Source organism: Elgaria multicarinata, chromosome 4, assembly GCF_023053635.1.
Source record: "Elgaria multicarinata webbii isolate HBS135686 ecotype San Diego chromosome 4, rElgMul1.1.pri, whole genome shotgun sequence".
In the NCBI taxonomy this organism is placed as follows: domain Eukaryota; kingdom Metazoa; phylum Chordata; class Lepidosauria; order Squamata; family Anguidae; genus Elgaria; species Elgaria multicarinata.
In genome coordinates this window covers 42,396,794-42,418,345 of record NC_086174.1, presented here as the reverse complement: position 1 = coordinate 42,418,345, position 21,552 = coordinate 42,396,794, and the positions used below count along the sequence as shown (strand labels likewise).

Genomic DNA, 21,552 nt, shown 5'->3' with positions numbered 1-21,552 from the left:
CGGCAAGCTATATTCACTCAGCCAATTGTGAGAGAATATGCAAATAAGAGAGGAGGCAGAGGCAGTGGACTGGCCTACTGGTTGGCGATATCACAATGACTTATAAGAGCAAATAGGAGAGAACATGCAAATAGGAGAGAAGGCAGAGGCAGTGGATTGGCCTACTGGTTGGCGATGTCACAATGACTTATAAGAGCAAATAGGAGAGAACATGCAAATAGGAGAGAAGGCAGAGGCAGTGGATTGGTCTACTGGTTGGCGATGTCACAATGACGTATAAGAGCAAATAGGAGAGAACATGCAAATAGGAGAGGAGGCAGAGGCAGCGGATTGGCCTACTGGTTGGTGATGTCACAATGATCAGCAGGACTGGTTTTGAGGAGGCCTATTTCTTCGATTTTAAGACAAACCTTTGACCCCATAGAGAACATAGTTACATAACAACTCTCGCGTATTCGAACGCAACGCTGTGTCAAAATTTCAAAGCAATCGGTGAAGAACTTTCGGAGATATAACGACAGTAACGAACGGTCTTTTTCATTTTTATTTATATAGATTTATTATATTTCTATACCGCCCAATAGCCGGAGCTCTCTGGGTGATTCACAAAAAGTTACCCCCCACCCCCCGGTCCCTTCCTTGGACAGATTCCCTGGACAAATTCATTGTTTCTTATTTGAAGGGTTTTAGTTTTTTTAAAAAAGCAAACAATATTTCACAACCTGTCTACTGCTTTACTTCCACGCAGAGCTCAAACCAACAGCTGCTCAGCTTTTTTGGACTTGCCAGTTTAACATTTTCTCTCTCCCAGTTTTTATGACTTTCCTTTCACATCCATTGAGTGCCCATGTTAATTTCCTGATAGAAAACCATCTGTTTCAATGGCTTGATCTTAATTGAGGAAAGTGGAACAATGGGCCATTGGAGGTCACAGATCCAGGAGTGATGACTGCAGCTGAGGTTCGCCCTCATTTCTGCTCAGCGGAAAGACAAGAGAGGAAATGAATGAGATGGGAGGAGATGAAATGAAATGCAGAGGCATGTGACAGGAGGCTTGCTGTGGTATCTGAGGAATGTATTGTCTCATTGGAGTAGCAGAGTTTATAGAAAGGTACTGATTCCATTAGATATAAGAAGAAAACTGAGATAGTAAGTAGCAAGTATGTGCATAAAGGTTGAGATGGGACATCATATTCTGATATGCAGGGAATTTTAAAGGAACCCAGTGCAGGTAACAGAATAGGCGAACTCTCATTTAGAAAAATTCTCAAATAACTGCACCATAGCAAAGGGAGAGGCTGCGGTAGAGGCTCAGTGGTAGAACTTCTAAGGTTTGATCCCCAGCATCTCCAGGTAGAGCTGGAAAAACTGCATGAAACCCGGGAAAGCTGCTGCCAGTCAGTGTCGACAATACTGACCTAGATGGACAATGGTCTGACTCAGTGGGCCCGTTCAGAAGACACCTTAAACCATGGCTTTAACCATGCTGGTTAAGCCAGAAAGCCAGGCTGTGTTCAGAAGACACCTTAAACCATGGCTTTAACCATGGTGAATAAGGCTTTTTGCTTTATTCACCATGGTTAAAGGCATGGTTTAAGGTGTCTTCTGAACACAGCCTGGATTTTTGGCTTAACCACCATGGTTAAAGCCATGGTTTAAGGTGTCTTCTGAATGGGGCCAGTATAAGGCAGCTTCCTATGTTGCTATACTCCCATGTTGACTGGGGATCTGTACTCTAGTGTATGTAGCACAACAGCCTTGTTGGAGATTCTTGTTGATTTATAGCTGAACCACAGATTAAAGAGGTTTATAGAACAAATCTACATGTGAAAATGCAAAGTTTCACACGTTGATCGTGTGAGTAAAGGGAAGAGGATCTGTGCCACGGCATTGAATGAAGGGAGGTTCATGGAGGCTTTAATAATTAATAATTGTGCAGGGTGTCCAATCACACAGATAAGTACAGTCAGCTCCCACTTCAGACCTCAATTCAAAATGCAGAGGTCGGGGCAGAACCTGGAGGACATGGGGGGCACATGTGCATCCCACTTCCTTTTACTCATGTGATTATCATGTGAAGGGGCTACTGATGGCCACAACTGACTCAAAGAAGAGCTTTCCCATCAGGTTTCATACCTATGCAAGAGACGCCATCCTCAGCCAATACATATCCATAGACACACGTGCAAACAACTTCTTGCGTCTTCATATCCCTGTGGCAGATGTCATGGTCACAGTGGCTACAGTTCACATACAGTTTAATGTTGACTTCACCATGACCCTCGGTCACTAGGAAGGAGATAAAAGAAATGTTACTCATTTTCTATAGGAGTTAGAAGGTAAAAGCTCCCACAAAACCGTGCACAGAAATGCCCATGAAAGGTCAATAAGCAGCAAGTGAAGCATCCAACATCCAACAGAGCAACTTGGGTGCCTTTGGCTGTTATGCCTTGGGTGGTGGGGATGTGGGTGGTAGGGAGAAGAACAAGCATGCCCCAAGGTGGCCTTCATGCTCCTCCTCCTTTCCATTTTATCCTCACAACCCTGTGAGTTAGGTTGAGCTGAGAGTCAGTAACTAGCCCAAAGTCCTAGTGAGCTTCAAGGCACAGTAGAGACTCAAACTTGGGTCTCCCCAGTCCCTTTTCAGCACTCTAACTACTATACCACACTGGTTCTCGTGTGTATGGTCAAGGCAAGTGATTCCTAATATGGCCTCTCTTAATATCAGAGTCTCCTGGCTTTGAATCCTTCCCCCCCCCCATCCAGAAGTCCTCATTGCAGTGTTAGATGGGAGCTATCTGTAAAGAGGGAGGGGGAAGGAAAGCTTATTTACACTTCTGCCAGGAAAACTATAGTAAGCAAGGGGCAAAATCTGCCTTTGTTTCATCAGAAGAATGTACAAGTCCTTTAGAGTACTTCATCATGCCTAATTTAGCAATGTCAGAATTTTCAGACTAGTACATCCCTTCAAAGTTACTAATATCTTTCAAACACATCATAAAAATCACAATCTCGGGTTGATGATAATACCTTTTAATGCTGGGGTAAACAATGAACCATATTGGCTATTAATAAAAGACACACCATCCTCTCCATCCAGCTCTGGGTCATTGTGTTCTGCTGCATCACCACCTACAGAGAACAGAAAAATATCTTAGAGAATACAGTGGTACTGCAAAGTTAAAGAAAATACATACAAAACGACAACAAAAAACCTTGTGGCACGTGAAAGACTAAGAGCCAGAATAGATACTACTATAAATCTGTATCTAGCAGCTATGCTCTTGTTGTTTTTTTAAAAAATTACTCTAGAGTAGGTGTAGGGACCTGCTACAGGTCTTGAAAGGCTCCAATCCCTATGCTAGGATCCTGATTCAGATCAGGCTCCCTGTGTCTAATCAAAAGTAAAAATGAAAAATAAAATACATAGCTGCTAGATATGGGTTTAAGGTAATGTCATAGGGTGGCCATGTGTCCTCTTTTACAGAAGACAGTCCTCTGTTTGGAGGGCTGCCAGAGGATGGTACTCTATTTTGAAGGTGTCCTCTGTTTGAAGGTTTGTCCAGTCCAAGTCCAATTTAAAGATAAAGAGCCATCAGAAGGAAGAGTTGGGCTTTGAAGCTGCCCATCAATAGCACCTGGACAGCTGACTGAGCAAGGCATATAGGTCACCTGATCACAGTCTTCCATACTATGGTGAAATGGATATTTCTACTGAAATTATAATAATAATTTCTAAATTTGCATCTCTCTCTCTCTCAATTAGCACATACAAATTAGCACATATAAATTAGCACCATTTTAATAGAAAGGAATATAAATTTAGTAAATGAATGAATGAATTTGAGTCTGTGGACCTTGGACTTAATATAAGTTGGAGTGGCTAGCTGACTATGGGTTGGATCTAGATTTCAGCAGGATCAACTGTGCTTGCAAAAGTGGTCTTCCCCTACTTCTCCTTCCTACAACAATCCCCCTGTCCCCCTGAAAATGCTACACAGAGAGTCAGGAGATGGAGTGAGTGGTGGTGTGTGGGGGAGGGAAAAGCCCCCCAAATCAGGCGGAGCGGCCTTGAGCGAACAGAACTTTTCCTCTCACAGAATGCAGAACTCTGATCCAAACAGTAAATATCCACCTTCAGCTGTTTATCTGCACTTTGATCACGCTATGCCTATTCATCACTAGTGGGAGTGCATTTGATGAAACTGGTTCTCATTTCCAAAAGTTTATGCCACGACATATCTGCTAATCTTTAAGGTGCCACAAAACTCTTTGTTGTTCTTCCTGGAATAAACTAACATGGCTACCCTTCTGGCATTTGTCATTATGGCAGGTAAAACAATAAAACCAATAATGAACACTACAAAATAAAGAGTATCTGACAGAGAAAAGGGCATTCATCTGGCAAAATGACCAGTAAATATCATACTGGGGCACAGTTTAATGCCTCTGTAGGCTTTTAACTTCCAAGATTTCAGTTTTATAAGATTGTTGTAGTATTAATGAAGTAAATGTATGTTTCAACGCAGTCCCAGGCAGATCCACTGAGGACAAAGATTACAGTTTCAAAGGAAAGGTACTAAATAAATTTCCACACAGTCATTTGATTGAAAGACTGAAAATGTCAGTGTACATAAAAGTTAAACTGACACACGAAGAGTATTAATCATCAGACAGCTTTTCTCTTTTATCCTGTTTGGTCAATGCCAACCTATCTAGGATGCAGGAAAGTGGCTTAGATGACCGATTTAAGATAATAGCTGTCATACGGATTCTGGATTATCATCATGCACATTACAGATTCCTTTCTCATCACCCATTCCTACTCTTGTCTAATCCAACCAACTAACCAATCAATCCCGAACACACTATTTTATTTTCATCTCCCTTGCTAGAAAATAGAAAAGGCACATTTCCAAAAGTAAGTAATCATACAAGAGGCATTCTGTTTTTCAGAGACAGTATACATATACATGCAGTTAAATGAGGTTTTGTAATCTCCTATCATTTACTTCTTCTGGGGTTTGCACGTATATGTGTTGGTTTCACATCACCATTTTGAAGTAGCAACTGATATGATGGAGTCACCACAAGTTGATTTTATTTTTTGCTGGGGGAATCATTTGTACCTTCTGAGCCACGGGTTGAGAACAGGACTTGCCACATCCTGATTCAATCAACATTTCATATGGGGCACATGCAGGATTAGATCCAGGATCATCCTCTTATAGATGGAAGGGCTTCGCTCACAGTGTTAGATAAAGGTAAGCTCTAACAACGGGAGGTGCCTCCCTCTGTTTTGCGGGGATCCCCCCCCCAGCTCACCCCATTCAGCAGGGTCCCCCAACCCTCTGTGTAGCATTTTCAGGGGCCAGGAAGAGCTGTCATGGGGAGGGGGGAACAGGGATACCTGCTTTTGCCGGCTCAGTTACACGTGGCTAAATCTGCATCCAACCCCCCAACAGGAATCTGAGATGTGTCACAAGATTCAAATAACCAATCAACCAACATTTAAAAATTGCCTTATGGTGACTTCACCGCAGCAGCCACCAAATGCCTTCTTGTGTTGTAGCCAAAGAGAAGGCGAGTAATATAAAGTGTAGGACTCCACCCATGGATGAGAAGATGAAGGGCAACCAAAGATATTAAGAACAGGTAGTGAAGACTATGGTCCACCTTTTAAAGGTGACTCATGATTTGAATTTAACCCATGCCACTGCTGACATCTGGCTCTGATACCTGCTGTGATAGGCCTCCAGTACTGCTGTTTTTGCTAGCTTCCCTGGCAACTGGCAACCATTTGCAAGGTAGCCAAAGTTTGGCTATGGAGATTGAGTTATTTGCCCTTTCCCTAGAGGTCACTGCCTCCAGGGCTGAGGCATGTTCATGGCAAACAATCTTCATGGCCAAAGTACCCTGGGGCCATAAAGAGGATCTTGCTATTTCTTCTATTCCATTGCTAAGGAACAGAAATGTCAAGAAAATGTAATCATGATTTGAAAGTTCACAGCAGGATCTTGAAGGTTTATGGCAAGGGTGGGGAGTGTGTGGTCCTCCAGATGTTGTTGGACTGCATTTCCCATCAGCCCTAGCCAACATAGATCATGGAGAGGGATGATGGGAGTTTCAGTCCACTGAAGTCTGGAGGGCCACATATTTCCCATTCCTGGTTTATGGCATGTCCTCATGGGAGAACTCACAATGCAAGTCTGGTTGATTTTGCCTAACATTCTGGACTGGGCCCACCAGTATTGGCTGAAACTTAGGTTAATAATAGGTATCATAGGAGTTTGACTTAGTTGCAGTGTAAGTTGCAGAGTTTTGATGTCACAGATTAGTGCCAAAACAAACCCCAACAGAAAATCCAAACCATGCGGACATGCCCTCAGTTTCCAGAATGCATGAGCCAAAATTGTTGTGGCTACCAAGGCGATTTGATTATGTTACATTTATCTAGCATTAAATGGCAGCATATATACAGGGGGTCAAGAATTCTACAGAAACCACACTCCTCATCAATGTTTGTAACTGAAAATCCTCTACATTCATTTTTGAAATAAATCAGATGTGGACTTAACATTACTGGAAAAATTGAGTTTCTGGCAGAATTTGAGGTTGTTGTTTTTTAAAAGGATCGAAGACACAAAGATGACAAAAACACATGATGAGTATTCTGCAGGACAATTCAGTGTTTAGGGTGAGCTCTGAAAATTATAGAAATGATTCTTTCTGAACAGTGGGAGCCCATCATAGCACCTCCTCCCTAGTTTTTGATGGTTTAGCCACAGTTATCCCACATTTTAAACTTTCCCCCCCTATATCCATGAGGTCTAGAAACTTTTTTTCGTTTCTGTCAGAGAAGAATTAGGATTCTCAGGATTCCAAAAAGGTAGCCCGGTCTAGCAATGGATAGCCAGATTGGTATAAGTACGGTCATGCAGATTCTTAGACCCCCTGCACAAGCACATTGCATTACATAACATTCAAATACACAGATAGATATAGATATGCCAGCTATAGGGAAATGTTGTTTCAGCATTTTGCTGAGCATTAGCACTAAGGGAAGGGAAGGGACACCTTGAACACGAAGCCACTTTACCTATATATCCTCCGCCTCCTCCACCTGAGGAGCACCCCCCTCCACCCCCTCCGAAACCCCCTCTTGTCTCCCACCCCCACTTCTTCATGGCCTGGGGGCAGGATTTTCCTCCGGTAGCGCCTTCCAGCAAGGATTTTCCGGACCAGAGGAAGGAAGTGTTATCATTCCAGCCACCTCCACCACCTGCAGTTTAACAGAAGGAAAAGCAGCTCACATAAGTTGCTGTTGCATCCAGAAAATGAAGACCCCCTCAGCAGGATAAAAACACATCCCCAATAGCATAGCAATGGTACAGGTTTCCTAAGAAAGACTGGACAGGAGCGGCAAATGGAAAGTAAGGCACATCGCCATTACATATGTAAATAGGTTTAAGTGTCACCATTTTGTGTAAAGGAATCCTGGGAGGTGTGTGTGAGAGAGAGAGGGGGGGAAGGAGGGAGAGAGAGATATATCTTTCTTAGAAATCCACTCCTCCTCCTACAGAACTGAGTTCTCAGGATGCAATGAAATGTGTGTGTGTAGGAAATAGATGAAGCCAGAAATTGGTGTCTGGTGTAGCAAGACTTTTAAAATGCTGAACCTAGCGGAGGCACCATTTTGACTCTCCTTCAGGCAGCAGAAAGTCCTGGGCCAGCACAGGGTACCAGCTAGCAGGGGATTTTCTTTATATCACAGGGGGCAATACAGGAAAGTCTAAAAAAAAAACCCCTTCTTTCGCAAAGCACCCAAACATAGCAGGTTAATACGGAAGTAGGGCTAACAAAGGGAAAACCCATAGCCTAGAGCTCCATCACACTTGGGAAAAAATGCTGGCTACGATGGCTTCTCTACTCCTGGTTTCGTTGCTCAGTTACTTCCTGTTTCAAAACAGGAAGTAAACAATGAGCACGAGGCCCATTCAGTCGGGCGTTCTAATCACGCTGCTTCTCCCACACACAGCAGAAGAGAGCAGCAACTTCCGGTTTTAAAAATATTTCAGACTTTTTCTGGTTTTTCTTGCAGCGGAAGGAAGGCCAGAAGGGGAGGAAGGCACGAGACAGGCAGAATAGGTCATGTGAGGAACCTGTGAAAAATCTGTGAGTGCCCAGTAACGTGTGCAATAAAACACTCATTGGATGGAGCTCTTAATGACAAAACATATGTTTTGCATTCAATCCCTGCCATCTCAAGTTAAAAGAATCAGGTAGCTGGTGATTGGAACAGCGTCTGAGATTCTGGAGAGCTTTTTGCCAGTCAGTCTAGGCAATGCTGGGCTAGACGACAAATAATCTGACTTGGTATAAGGTATCTTTCTATATTCCTACGCTGTGCACTTGTATCAGGGTTGGCCCTAGGTTTGAGGGGACCCAGTGCAAGATGTCTTCTAGCCCCCTGCCACTCTAGTGGGCCTCTCTGACCTTGCTGCCTCCCCCTGTAAAACATTAGAAAAATAACATTTTTACTAGGAAGCTAAATATCTTATATTCTGCTAGCAAGATTGGTAATTTTAGCAACTAAAAGAGAGCGAGGGATCACTGATAAGAAAGTGCAGATATTATTAAGTATCAACTAATAGATATAAAATAAAGGTTAATGAATAGCAGAAGGTACTAAAAATGAACAACATGGTGTGGGCATCTGGGAATGTTCATTACACAAATGCCACACCTTGGTTCTTCTCTCACAATCAGTACCACGGATTATAACAATGACTCTTAAAATAATGTACACAAATGAGCTCACCAACAACTTGCTATGATGTGCCTTTGGCAGGTTTCCCTACTTTCACAATGCGTGTTTACAAAAGCATCCCCACATTCCTGTATTCATCGGTATTAGTCTACACACACACACATTATCAATCTGGAATAGCTACTATACTGTGATTCCATAGATAATACACCAGAGATAAATTTATATTTAATGAATTTTAAAATCCACTAATTGCACGTACAAAAGGATGGTTATATGCTGAAAGAGGTTGCCAATCTGGGTTAAGTAAGTTTATGACTTGGTTGATATTAATTGATATTCAAGAGTTCTCATAAGCAGCAATTAGAAAGCAGAATTCCCGGTCCAGACATTAAAAAAAAAAAAAAAAACACCAGTGGAAAAAAAATCTCTTTGATGAATTGGTCAAAAGTTCATGACTTTTCTACTTCTTAAGCACCATTTCAACAACAACACAAATGTATTAAGGGGTAAATAACTCACTTTTAATCCACCTCGTGAACATTTGTGATTTGATCAAGGTAATATGAATAACTCTGTGGTACAGCAAGGAAATAAAGCGACAGCTCAGACTCCAAGTTCACACTCGTAACTCCTGAGCAATTCTTCTTTGCTAATGATCATGGCTGCGTTCCAAAGCAGTTATATGAATGTACAGGGGAGAACCATTTGGGCAGTGGAAGCTTTGCTCGATAAATTGTCACTGCAGCAGTTCCCTGGCAGAAGAGACAAGCTCCTGCTTTTTAACTGCTTGTTTCTCTGGCAGGAGGCGCTGATGCAGCAAACACCCCAAACAAAGCTCTGGATGCTTGGATATTGCTTCTCTGGATCACAACCGGTGGCTTTGACCAGCTGTCTAGTTACACCCGGCAAGGAACTTGGAACAAGTTAGTTGGAACAAGTTACCTGCAGCTCCTGGCCTCCCATTGAGCCCTGGAACAGATGTATCGTTCTCCAGTCTTTCGTGGTCAATTGTATAGGCTTTAGCCCTGTAGGCTCTGCCACCACCTCCTGCGGCAATGATCAAGGGGACTGGCTTTCCATTCTCCATCTTAGCGGGTGGAATTGAGAAATGAAGTTGGATTTTAGCTGCATCAGATATGTAAATAACAAGTTTGTCCCCTACATGCTAGTTGCACTAAGAAAGCCCCCAGGACTGCTGAGTAGTCTAAATTACTGCTGCATTATTTAGATGCCTGCATCTCAAAGATTAATGGAGACCATTCGTTCTATCATGTACCGTATGAATGAGTAGAAGCAGTAATAGTATTGGTAGGTACACAGAGATGCCAATGGCCTTGGGAATCTACCAGTTTTTATGTGGAAGAACTCAGTGACGCTAATCTCAAGGGCTTTAGCATTCATGACATCACTGCCTATGATTTATCAACCTTGTAGCACAACAACATTATCAACTACATGGATGTTGTGGTGTTAAGATCGTAGGACAACATACAGACCACAGGCATTCAGTTACTCATTCTTGCACTTGTAAAATAGTGTGATCTTGCATGTATGGCATGATCCTTTTAAATATTATATCTCTTTTTAATTCCAAGAAAAGTCACTAGACATCAAGGGGTTATATACTATGTTGCTCCTATGAGTAGACACTGAACTGCTATGGATGTCATGATAAACCATGGTTTATTGTGATGGGAATGAGCTGCAGTGAGCCAAACCCAATGAACTATAGCTAATCTTAACAATGGTTTGTTGGAAACAAGCTAACCTCAAATTACACTTAAGGCTTTGGATGTAAGACTACACTGAGATTAACCAAAAATAAATGTGAATGTTTCTGTTCTCTTCCTCACAGCTACACCAAAAGATGACGGAGGGAAATACAGATGCCAGAGGTTTGCTGTGGCTCATTTCTGTCATGATGAACCATGGTTTATCATAACGTCCGAACTGGCCTACAGACTTAACCATGGTCAGTGGAGACTGGTAGCTCTGATGCCAGTGGGGTGGTGAATTCGTTCCAGGTTTCAGTCAGAACCAGTCAGAAGTACCTTGGGTATCTCTTTTAGAGTTCTGACTGAAACCAGGAACAGACTCACTGCCACACTGACATCAGAGCCACCAGCCTCCACTGACCATGTGTGTTCTTCACACGGCAGCCACTTTCTTTCCCAAAGAACAAGTAAACCAAGCCTCTGAAGCTGAAAGGGCCTAGCTCGATGATATGTCCATACCTTAAATATATAACTTGCTCCTCCACCTCCACCACCTCCTCCTGCCCATTCATGGATGCTCCTGTTTACTTTAATTTCATCTTCAACCACATTATTTTCTCCAATACAGACTTTATGTATGACATGGTTGATCTGTAGATAAAACAAGAAGTCCATCTTCAGTCAGAGAACCGCATTATTTCTGTGCACCCAATATAAGACACCCAAAGCCACAAACTCCTCCTCTTACGCCCTCTTCCCCTTCTTCAGTACTAACAAAACAATGCGGCCCAGAGCTGCTGTTGCTGCGGTAACAACAGTCTAAGGATATACGTCACGTTAATTACATAGTATATAGTGGAGCCTGATCTTTATTTTTTACCTTAGAGGAGGTGTGTATGGCCCTGATTCTAACTGTGACCACCTCACACTGGGCCTGTTCGGACAACATGCTAAGCTATGGTTAGGCCGCTAACCCTTAGAATCATAGAATCGTAGGGTTGGAAGGGGCCTATCAGACTATCGAGTCCAGCCCCCTGCTCATTGCAGGAATCTACATTAAAGCATCCCTGACAGATGGTTGTCCAGCTGCCTCTTGAATGCCTCTAGTGTGGGAGAGCCCATAACCTCCATAGGTAACTGGTTCCATTGCCATATTGCTCTAACAGCAAATGGTTAGTGAGCATGTTTAAACCGTGGTTATGTAGCTACCATGATTAGGAATGGCTCATACAACATCCTAAATTCACCTGGCATGCTAAGCCATAATATTTAGCTCAAAATGCTTAAACAACATGGCTTAGTGTGTCATCTGAACAGGGTCACTGTGGTTTAAGCCTCGCCACAAAGCTGTTTGCTTCTCCAAATTGCACACTTTTTACAAAAAAAAACCCCTCCATAGGTGTCAATGGAGGCTCCTCCCCTTTTAGCCCCTGAACACATGCCGGGGGGGAGGAGGGGAAGGACTGTGAAGTAAACAGTGCGCGTGTGTGGAGGATGGTTTAATTCACTCTTTCTGGTGCGCGGTGGTCCCAATCTGAGTCAGGGCCATGCATGCCTAAAGTAAAGATAAAAATAAAGCTCAGCTATATACTATGTAATTAATGCAATGTGTAGTTTGATCCTTAATCTACAGCTGCAGAAGAAGAGGGGTGTAATGAAGAGGAAGAGTTGTGAGGTAATAAAGGGCGCTGTACTAGTTCAGACAGTGGGTGAGGGATCTCAGTGTTAACTATCAAAGGCATTGTGTAGCTAGTCTGTCTTTTCTTTCTTAATGAATTTTCTGAGGTAAGATGAGAGAAGCGGTAAGAGAACATGGGAGGTTTACAAAGGGATGACAATGAAATCTGGACACGCCCCTGCGCCGCAGCCCATGTAGTTCCATGAATGAGGCAAGGTGATGGCAAGCTGAGTCAGCACAGCAGGAAATGAGCTGGGGCAGGGCCTTTCTCCCAAATGAGCTAGGGTTGGTTTGTACTTGCAGGAAGCTTAGTGCATTGAAGCACAATATGATATGAAACCTCCTGGCCAGTAGTTTGGAGCAGTGGAGGCTGGTGGCTCTGACTTTGGTGGGGCTGTAAATCCACTCTAGGTTTCAGTCAGAACCAGCTAGAACACTAAAGGATCTGTCCAAGGTGTTGAAACTAGTTTGGCAATGGGGTTCAGCACTTTGGACAGCTCCTTTAGAGTTCTGGCTGGTTCTGACTGACACCCGGAATGCATTTACAACCCCACTGAAATTGGAGCCACCAACCTGTACTGGTTTGGAGTGCTACGTCTCAATCTACCACCTCAGGTTTTTATCCTTCATTCTGTTGCACATGCAGACCAGGCCGAAGCCAACTGGAACAGAATAGATAATAATTTTAAAAGCTCTATGAAAAAGAACTTATGCTCTTGCCTGGCTTACTGTCTGGGCTAATTTGCTGCTTCATCTAATCATAAAAGTGTTAGGTGGTCCCATAAAGTGACGGCATATTTTTATCTGCAAAGAAATTATCGGAAAAGAGCCCCTTCTTCCTGCCAGTAATTAGGACATTTGGCCTTCATGTGTATTTATTTCAAGGGTTTCTTCAACAAAGGTTAATGATTAGAACCACCTAACAGGTGAGAGGGAATCCAGGCCCTCAGCTTGGAGAAAAGGTCAGGGGCAGAATGAAGATTACAGGGTTTCCAAACCTGTCTAGAAGACTTCAATACATCGTGCTTCAGGACAGCTTTATTTATTGTTTTATTTATTTATTATTGCATTTATATCCTGACTTCCCCCCCCCTCCAATGAACCCAAGGCAGCGTACATCCTTCTCTCCATTTTATCCTCACAACAACAACTCTGTGAGGTAGGTTGAGCTGAGAGTTTGTGACTGGCCCAAAGTCACCCAGTGAGTTTCCATGGCCGAGTGGGGACTAGAACCTGGATCTCCCGACTCCCAGTTCAATACCTTAGCCACTACACCACACTGGCTCCCACTGGCTTTAATGGGATTAACACAAATCTCACCTCCAGGCTGTGAGTTTGGCTGGGCTGCAAGCCCAGCAGAAGCTGCCTCATGTGCTCCGCTGTATAGAGCAAAGCGCAATGTATTCATTTTTGGAAGTAATGCTAAATAATATATATATATATATGCTGTGGGGAGAGCAGCATGGCTGGCTGGCTGGGGAATGCTGGGAGTTGTAGGCCTTTTTCTGTCTAAATATGCATAGGCTCTTTGCACATGTTTTGCTGCCAAAGCTGATGCAGAGGAAGCAGAAGGAAAGATTCTGAATTGGGACGGGGGAGAAATGCATTCAGTTTACATTTTAATGCGAACACTTTCATGCGAACTTGCTAATTTTGCACTTTCTAACTACTGTGTGAACTGTTATTCTTTGAAATCCTCAGTCTTCTGAATTTTGCAATGGAGTTCTTCGATCAAAAAATGCATATATTAAAATATAATATTAAAAAGCATTGTACTGGGAAAATTGCGTGCAAAATATGCATTTAGGGGAAACCACATGTTTTAGGAGAATATGCACAAAAATGCTCATGAATTTTCATGCAAACTTTTTCTTTTTTAAAAAAGATTCAAAGTTCAGGTTGAACTGAATTGCAGACTGGAGAAACTGTCAAAGGTTGAGACGAACTGAACATGAGATTTCTAAATTTATGCCTATAAGTATCAATTTGCATATAAAAATTATATGCAAATTGGTGCCAACTTTGGTCTTCTTTTTGGATGATAGGTTTATTGATGATGTGCAAGTGTCTAGCCTAGTTTCATGTCATCTCACATCATCTTGAAAGGCAATGATTTTTCAAAGCATTTGAAACTTAGCTGTCACTCATCGACGTTCTCTTGCTGGTACCCATGCACCTGCCTCACTTGATTTCTCTGCAATTGATTACTATACTCTTTGATGATTGCCAGCTGAAGGTGTAAACTTCCATTGAGAAACACTGTATTTGAGGTGAAATGAGGAGATACGGAAGTTCTATCCATGTTTTTTTTATCTGAGTTGGCTCATTCAGTCATCACTTGATGTTACAATTATCAAGTGATTAATGTGCATGCCAGGTCTTGGCTTGCAATGTATCATGTAGGTACCCTTGTGTTGCTCTGATCAATTTGGCCTACAATATTGTAAAAAGAATGAAAACACTCTTGATCTCTCTTATGACTTACAGTAGGAAGTTCAGCCCAGAGGCTGAAAAACATACACCCAGAAAGAAAGTATCAATATAATATAAGATATTCATATAAGCAGGCAAATTCAATCCTGCTTTGAGTTAATTTTACCTTCACATGGAAGTATTTTACAAGAACCTGATCCACAGCAACTAAATTCTAAATTTATACTTTTACAGTTAGGGATGTTGATCGATAGGAGAGTCCCAGCAGCACGAGTCCACAGAAGGCTGTTGGTGCCATAAAAAACCCAACACCTGCTAACTCTAATTCACAATTGGAGAAGGGATGGTTAATCAAATGACTTAGTGCAATGACCCAGAGAAACGAATAGATCACAATTGGTTTTTTTCCCCTCTAAAGAAGGCTTCATGGCAAAGACATAACTGATTACAATCCAATCAAGTTAAAGCCACTTCCACAAGTCAATGTAATCTCTTTGCCTCGATGAAAGAATTACATTAGCACTCAATAAATCCTTGCTAAGATTACAGTGGCCTGTAATTTAATGACTCCATATATTATATGGTGCTGCAATGCCCAGATTATGGATACAAAACAGGAGATGGAGTCCGAATAGTTCTCATTCCAAAAAATGTTAACCTCTTGCATTTATGTGCATAGTGAGTAGGGATGTGAAAGGTGCACACACCATCCGCGACTTTTCTGATATTGCATGATGAGCTTTTGCACTGGAGACCCTCCATTTCCTTTGTTTGGTCTATAATGACACCATAAGCACCCAGTGTCTGGACCTTAGCCATATGAAAGATATTCTAGCCAAGAATATCTAATCCTCAGAGCAAACAGCACTGTGCTTTTTTTAAAAAAAACACAAACCCCCCCCCCCCACAACATTTCATATTTCCTTTGTTTTGGAGTTTTCATGTAAGGGACACAAAAGCAAGCTCAAAAAACTATTACAGAAAGAAAAGGGGGGAAGGAACACATCCTGAATTTTATTTATTATTGCATTTATATCCCACCTTTTTTCCTCCAAGGAACCCAAGGTGGCATACATAATCTTCCTCCTCTCCAATTTATCTTCACAACAACAACCTTGTGAGGTGGGTTGGGCTGAGAGTCTGTGACTGGCCCAAAGTCACCCAGTGAGCTTCCATGGCTGAGTGGGGACTAGAACTCGGATCTCCTGACTCCCAATCTGACACTTTAGCCACTACACCACACTGACTCCATGTTCAAAACATGGTAACAGGGGAGCTTAATTCCACGGTGTTACCCTCCCTTTCTTCCAGGCAACCCCCAAGTTTGCCATTCACGTTCACTGAATTTCATGTTCATGTTCAGAATTCACAGTCATGTTCTGAGAGTAGCTCCACGATCAGGAGTGAAGAACTGCTTTCACTCCAATGGCTGGATTTCATTTTCGGAGAAGCCACATTCCTGTGGTGGGTGGAGCCAAATGCAAAGGAATGGAGTAAAAAAAAAATGCCAGCTTGTCTTACTGCCAGTAACTAAACCTAAGGAGAGGCGTTTCAGCTTTTTAGGATGAGAGGAAAAAGCTGCACACAAGCTGGGAAACGCCCCCAACAATCAGTGGCTGGAGGAAGGAGCTGGGACCAGGGAAGGGATGGGATGTTCTGGGAGATCCCAGAGGGCCAGAATGGGACTCCCGGAGGCCTCAGGCCTAAGGGTCTGCGCTCCTATCCTAGATCATCCAAATTCCTCCCCAGAACCAGGTAAGCTGTGCTCATTCAGTGGGGAGAAAGTACGAGTGGCGAGGGGGGGGGCGAGCTTGGCAGCAGCAGCACCACCAGATGAGGGCTGAGCTCAGAGCTCTTCACCCAGTGCAGCTGCCACTAGGAGTCACTCACTCCACCGCCATCCCCTGCCAGTACCTTGTCCTGGCCCAGCAGAGTCAGCAGCTTCAAGTATGAGCCAAGCTCCCACTTGGCTTCAGATCACCAGACTTGACAGCAGGTTGCCGTCGTTTTGAATCCTTGAAAATGGAACGCTCGATGTGAAGATAAGGTGGAGGAGAGGGTGTGAGCGACTGGCGGTGGTAGCAGCAGACACATGGGTGGAGGGCAATGCAGGGTGGCAACAGGAGTGGGCAAGCCTTTGCTTGCCCACTTCAGGCAGAGGAGTGGCTTGGGTTGCCTGTGGCTCTTGCCTATTTGCTGTGTCCTTGGTGAAAGATAGGTATGATAGGAGCGCAAGCTAATTTCTAGGCCATATGCAACTGGGAAATTATTGAGAAGCTCAGTCAGCCAAGATTCCAGCAACAAGAACAAAAACGACAAGACCTGTTAACAATAATACACTTTTGTCAGGAGGGATGATCACTCACGCTAGGGCAGGCATCTTCTCCTTGTTGGCCCACCAAAATATACAAGGTATCGTTCTTCTGGAGTTTAAATATCCCCACCACATTCACACCATGTGACCTCATTATAGTGTTCTTCCCTTTGCCACCAGCTGCCCCATAGCCTGAGATGCTGCAAGTAAAAGAGAAGAAGGAATAAGCCAAAGAGCATCAGTGGAATAAAACTGGCACATCAAATGCAATTGGAATCATATATTCTGATCACAGAACAACCTTCCATTCCCTGGTGCAGAATTTTTCAGATACTTCATTTTCCCAAGTTTTTTTTTAAAAAAACCTAAGCTGTGCATCTTGGCTATGCCACAGTGACGACTTCAAGATTACCTAGACGCGGTGCCCTTCCAAGGCAGCCAGATCCAAGCGAAGGCTTGGCTGCGTCAGATTGACTGCAGAGCTCCAAGCGGCTCACAGAACAGGGGGAATCTTGGAACCAGACCTGACCATGTCCACGCGTCACTTCGTGTAACCCAAGCAATCATTCTTCAGTCAGGCAGCCTGGACACACGAGAGGAAGCGGTGGCCAGAGGATAGGGTCCCGTGAACAGATGCTACGAGGAGCAGGAGCCGTTGAGCTGATTTTCAGCAGGAAGCTATAACGGCTAATGAGGTGCACTATTGAGCAAGGCAAGCTGGCAGGGCTAATTGGCTGCAATTAGGGGCCATATTTTTCCATGTATGAGTAGATTTTGCATATAAGCAATAAAGCCAGGAACCCAGAGAGACGCCGTTAGTGCCTCATTCACCAGCTGTGAAGAAAGCAGAGCAGCAAACCCTGGGTCATGGCTGTTCCGCGTTTGTCAACGCCAATGGCAACAAAGAGGTGGTTTGTTCTGCCATCAACAATAGGCCGCAAATTTGCACAGTGTCGATGACCATCTTGTCGGAATGAGTAGCAGTTGTTGAAGTAATAGGAATGCATAAAACGGCCCTCTCTAGGGGCGCTGTGCATCTAGAAACAGGAATTCCGGTTCTGCAAAACAGACTTGCACATTGGCATTGTTGTTCCTATACCCTGCATTGAGCAGCAAGGGTGAACTTTTAAATGTGATGTCATTGGGGGCACATCTACATGAAGGGTTTGCCCCAGGGTTGAATCGCATTAGCAGTAAGTCATCTACATGATGCAGCCTCCGTTGCGAAGCCATCCGTGGCAAACTATGAAAACTCTACTAAAAAAGAGTCAGGTATTTAGCCTGACTTTTTTTGGCAGCGGAGGCTTGTCACAGCCCATGGTGAACCTGATTGGACGCCATGGGCTGGACAGGGAAGGGGGTGGCCCCTCACCTCTGTAAAAAAATAGAAAGAAAGAAAAACCGGGGGGGGGGAGAGGAACGGGGCCATTCCTCCCCCCATTTTAAATTTTTTATTATCTGTATCTGCAGATAATAAAAATTTTAAAAATGGGGGAGGAACGGGCAGACAGAGGGAGGTCAGAGGGAGGAGAGGTGGTTCACCCGGCAACCCCTCTCCTCACATCCACCTCTGGATATCTCATCCCCCCATTTTTTATTTCTATTATCTGTATCTGCCCAGCTGCGCAGATACAGATAATAAATTTTTTAAAAGGGGGGAGGAACCCCCGCCATTTTCCTTTTTTTTAATTTGTAGAAAGCGGGGAAAGTTCACACTTGAGTTCCTTCCCGTGCAGATGCCGGGAAGAAACGCAAGTGTGCGAGCCAGGCACCTTACGGCACGTCCATCAAGATGGGGGATTGGTGTGTTAAAATTTGGGGAGAGAATACAAAGCAAAAGGATGTAATGCATAACCCATGGAAGCACAGTCACCAAGGCAATTGTATGGCGCCCCTTTCCCAAACTTGTATTGTTAATAGCGAAAGAGAATAGTTTCTGATTAAAATCTTAACATTTGCAAAAGTTTTTTTTTTTTTAAGGTTCTCAAGCAAGCAGGTAAGGACACTTTATTATATGATATTTGCCCTCGTTTCCAATACTTGAATACAAAATACATACAGCTATGAAGTGCACACATATTTGCTTTCAAGACGCTTGGGTGGGGATGCGAGCACAGGGACAAAGAGATTTCCCCCCGCTCACAGCTTCTATATAAATTGGAGGAAAAAATGCCAAAATGCCCAGGTGTGATCCACTTTGTATTTACAGGTTTTTCCTTTAAGTTTGCATTAAGTTTTTACTGATATGAACAAGGGCATGGCATGTGTGTAGATCTGTCATACTTAGAGTAGACCAATTGAAATCAATCTAAGTGCATCCCAACCAATTTAAGCCCCATTTATTTCAATCCTACTCAAAGTATAACTACATCTGGTTCCAGCCCAACATAAAGAACAATACATAGGGGGCACAGTTGAGAAAGCAAATGGTTTTACACAGTGAAACTAAAAGGCAAGAGATGATGATTCATGACCCAATCAGAGTTCAAGGCCAACCGCAATTGACACAAGCATTTTATTCCAGTACTCTAATGTCCAGCTCATGGCATGAAACACATGACGTATAACCCAACCCATTGTGCTGACTCTATTTCTATTTCAGTGTTTTTACAGTTACATTTGACTGTACACATATAGAGGAACAGAGCTCTGAATTATCATGCAGTTGGTGTTTAAACCTCTGTTGCTTCACACCGTCATAGGTGTATATGGAGTCAGTGGAGTGAAGAAAAGAAAAGAAAAGGCACACTGAAATGGCCACTTCCCCTGTAATTGGAGCAGCATCTTAAGGCTTGTGTCATTCTTTTGTGCTACAAATGCAAACAACAGAATATACATGACCTCACAAACGCCTCCTATTTCTCCCACAACTGCATTTTCATGCAGCACTTCACATTATAAACATGGTGGACACTTGACTGTGTTCTTTAGCGTGCGCTGCCACAGCAACAATTGCATTTTGAAAAAAATAATGGAATGGCTGTAGCGTATCTCTTCCCCAACACTCAACCTTTTCTTGCAATTTCTGCTCTTTCCTGTACTCTCTCATCTGCTCCCAGCAAAATCAGTTCAGAGACAACAACAACAACAACAACAACAAAATCATGCTAGGGAACCTTTGGTTCCATTCACCAACTGGTGGGGGAGAAAGGAAGACAACTGAAGCAATCTTATACCCACTTACCTGGGAGCAAGCCCCTCTGAACACCATGGAACTAACTTCTGAATAGAAACGCATAGAATTGCACTGTAAAATACTGGAAGGGGAGTCCGGGTTGTTAAATATGTGCTGCTCTGGATCTTTTAAAGAAAAGCCCAGTCTCTAGCAATAACGGCTGGGCTCTAGACTCTCAAACTTGACGTAAAAGGACAACCACCCTTGCTCTGAAAGTGAGAACTGGCCTTGCCCTTTATGCCGGAACTGCAACAGCCAGCAATATTACGGCACTGAAACTAAAAAGACATCTCAGCAGATTTCAGCGCCATGCAAGGTGCTGCTGTGTGTGTGTGTGTGTGTGTGTTTCTTGCAAAGAGAATATAGTAAGGATTTTAGGGCATTTTAGAGGTATGTTGTCAAGCAGAACTCCATCACCATTACCAAAACAGCATCCTGTAAAGGGTCGAGTATGTTCTATTGGGCTGTGGGTGCCTGCTAAACCTACATTTACTATGATACATGAGCTGTACAGGTGTTTTTATGGCTAGCAACTAGATGTCATCAAGGTGGTTAGGATGGAATTAGCCCTGAACACACACACACATACACACACACACACACACACACACACACACACACACACACACCATAAGCCTCCAGTGTTCTGTATGAAACTGGTAATTGATCACTCCAAAGCATGTAGTTAAAAGGGACAAAATATCAATTGCCCATAGGCAGTCCAATTCCCTGCCTATCAAATTGATGGCTGGAGCTGATGGAAGTAGTAGTACAGCATATCTGGAGGGTGCCAGGTTGCAGAAGGTTGTCTTAGACACTTTTCCTTTGGAGGAACCACCCACAAAATCAGTCACATGAACAGTTATCGATAGCCTATATCCAATCCTCTTTTGAAACAACTTTGTTATCACTTGATGCATAGTATACGTTATGGACAGTGCCAAAGGCCAAAACCCTTCAACCAATACAAGTAACAGAGCTAAGCCACACACTACTCAGAACATAACAACCACAATGACCAAAGGTTGCTGGCCAAAATGGCCTAGAGACTGTTCCTTACCAAATCAGAAGGGCATTCATGGTGACTGCTCTCAGTGCAGGGATGTTCATTCAAATTACTGTGCTTGTGTGATATCCCAAGTAAGCTGGTATTACTTGGCATTGCGCATAAGGTTGTGATGTCTTGCCAGTAGAGAGGATGTTGTATGACACATCAACAACTCTAAAATAACTGGCACCAATTATTTAAACACAAACCACAAAATGCACAACATCCCATAAAAAGGGAGTCAGTATATTGATGACCTGTAACTTTTGATCTACTTGCGAACCTATCAGAGAACAAAATCAGCCCAGGGATACTGGTGAATTTTGTTTCTTCCTCAGGCATTAACATTAAAGAAATGAGACTTCTGTGCATATAATTTACTACTCTCTTTTACTTTGGGGTAATATTTTATATGC

The 21,552-nt window shown here is 43.2% G+C and overlaps 1 protein-coding gene across 1 annotated transcript in view; it reads right to left on the bottom strand.

The window, feature by feature from the left end:
- ALK (ALK receptor tyrosine kinase) overlaps nt 1-21,552 on the bottom strand; it is a 710,717-nt gene that overhangs the window by 32,995 nt on the left and 656,170 nt on the right. Inside the window, exons 14-19 of the mRNA XM_063125395.1 lie at nt 16,966-17,113; nt 11,008-11,139; nt 9,716-9,860; nt 7,100-7,282; nt 3,031-3,132; nt 2,137-2,289 (exon numbers count right to left, since the gene is read on the bottom strand). Of these exons, the coding sequence (XP_062981465.1) occupies nt 2,137-2,289; nt 3,031-3,132; nt 7,100-7,282; nt 9,716-9,860; nt 11,008-11,139; nt 16,966-17,113 (863 nt within the window). The remainder of the gene's footprint in view (nt 1-2,136; nt 2,290-3,030; nt 3,133-7,099; nt 7,283-9,715; nt 9,861-11,007; nt 11,140-16,965; nt 17,114-21,552) is intronic.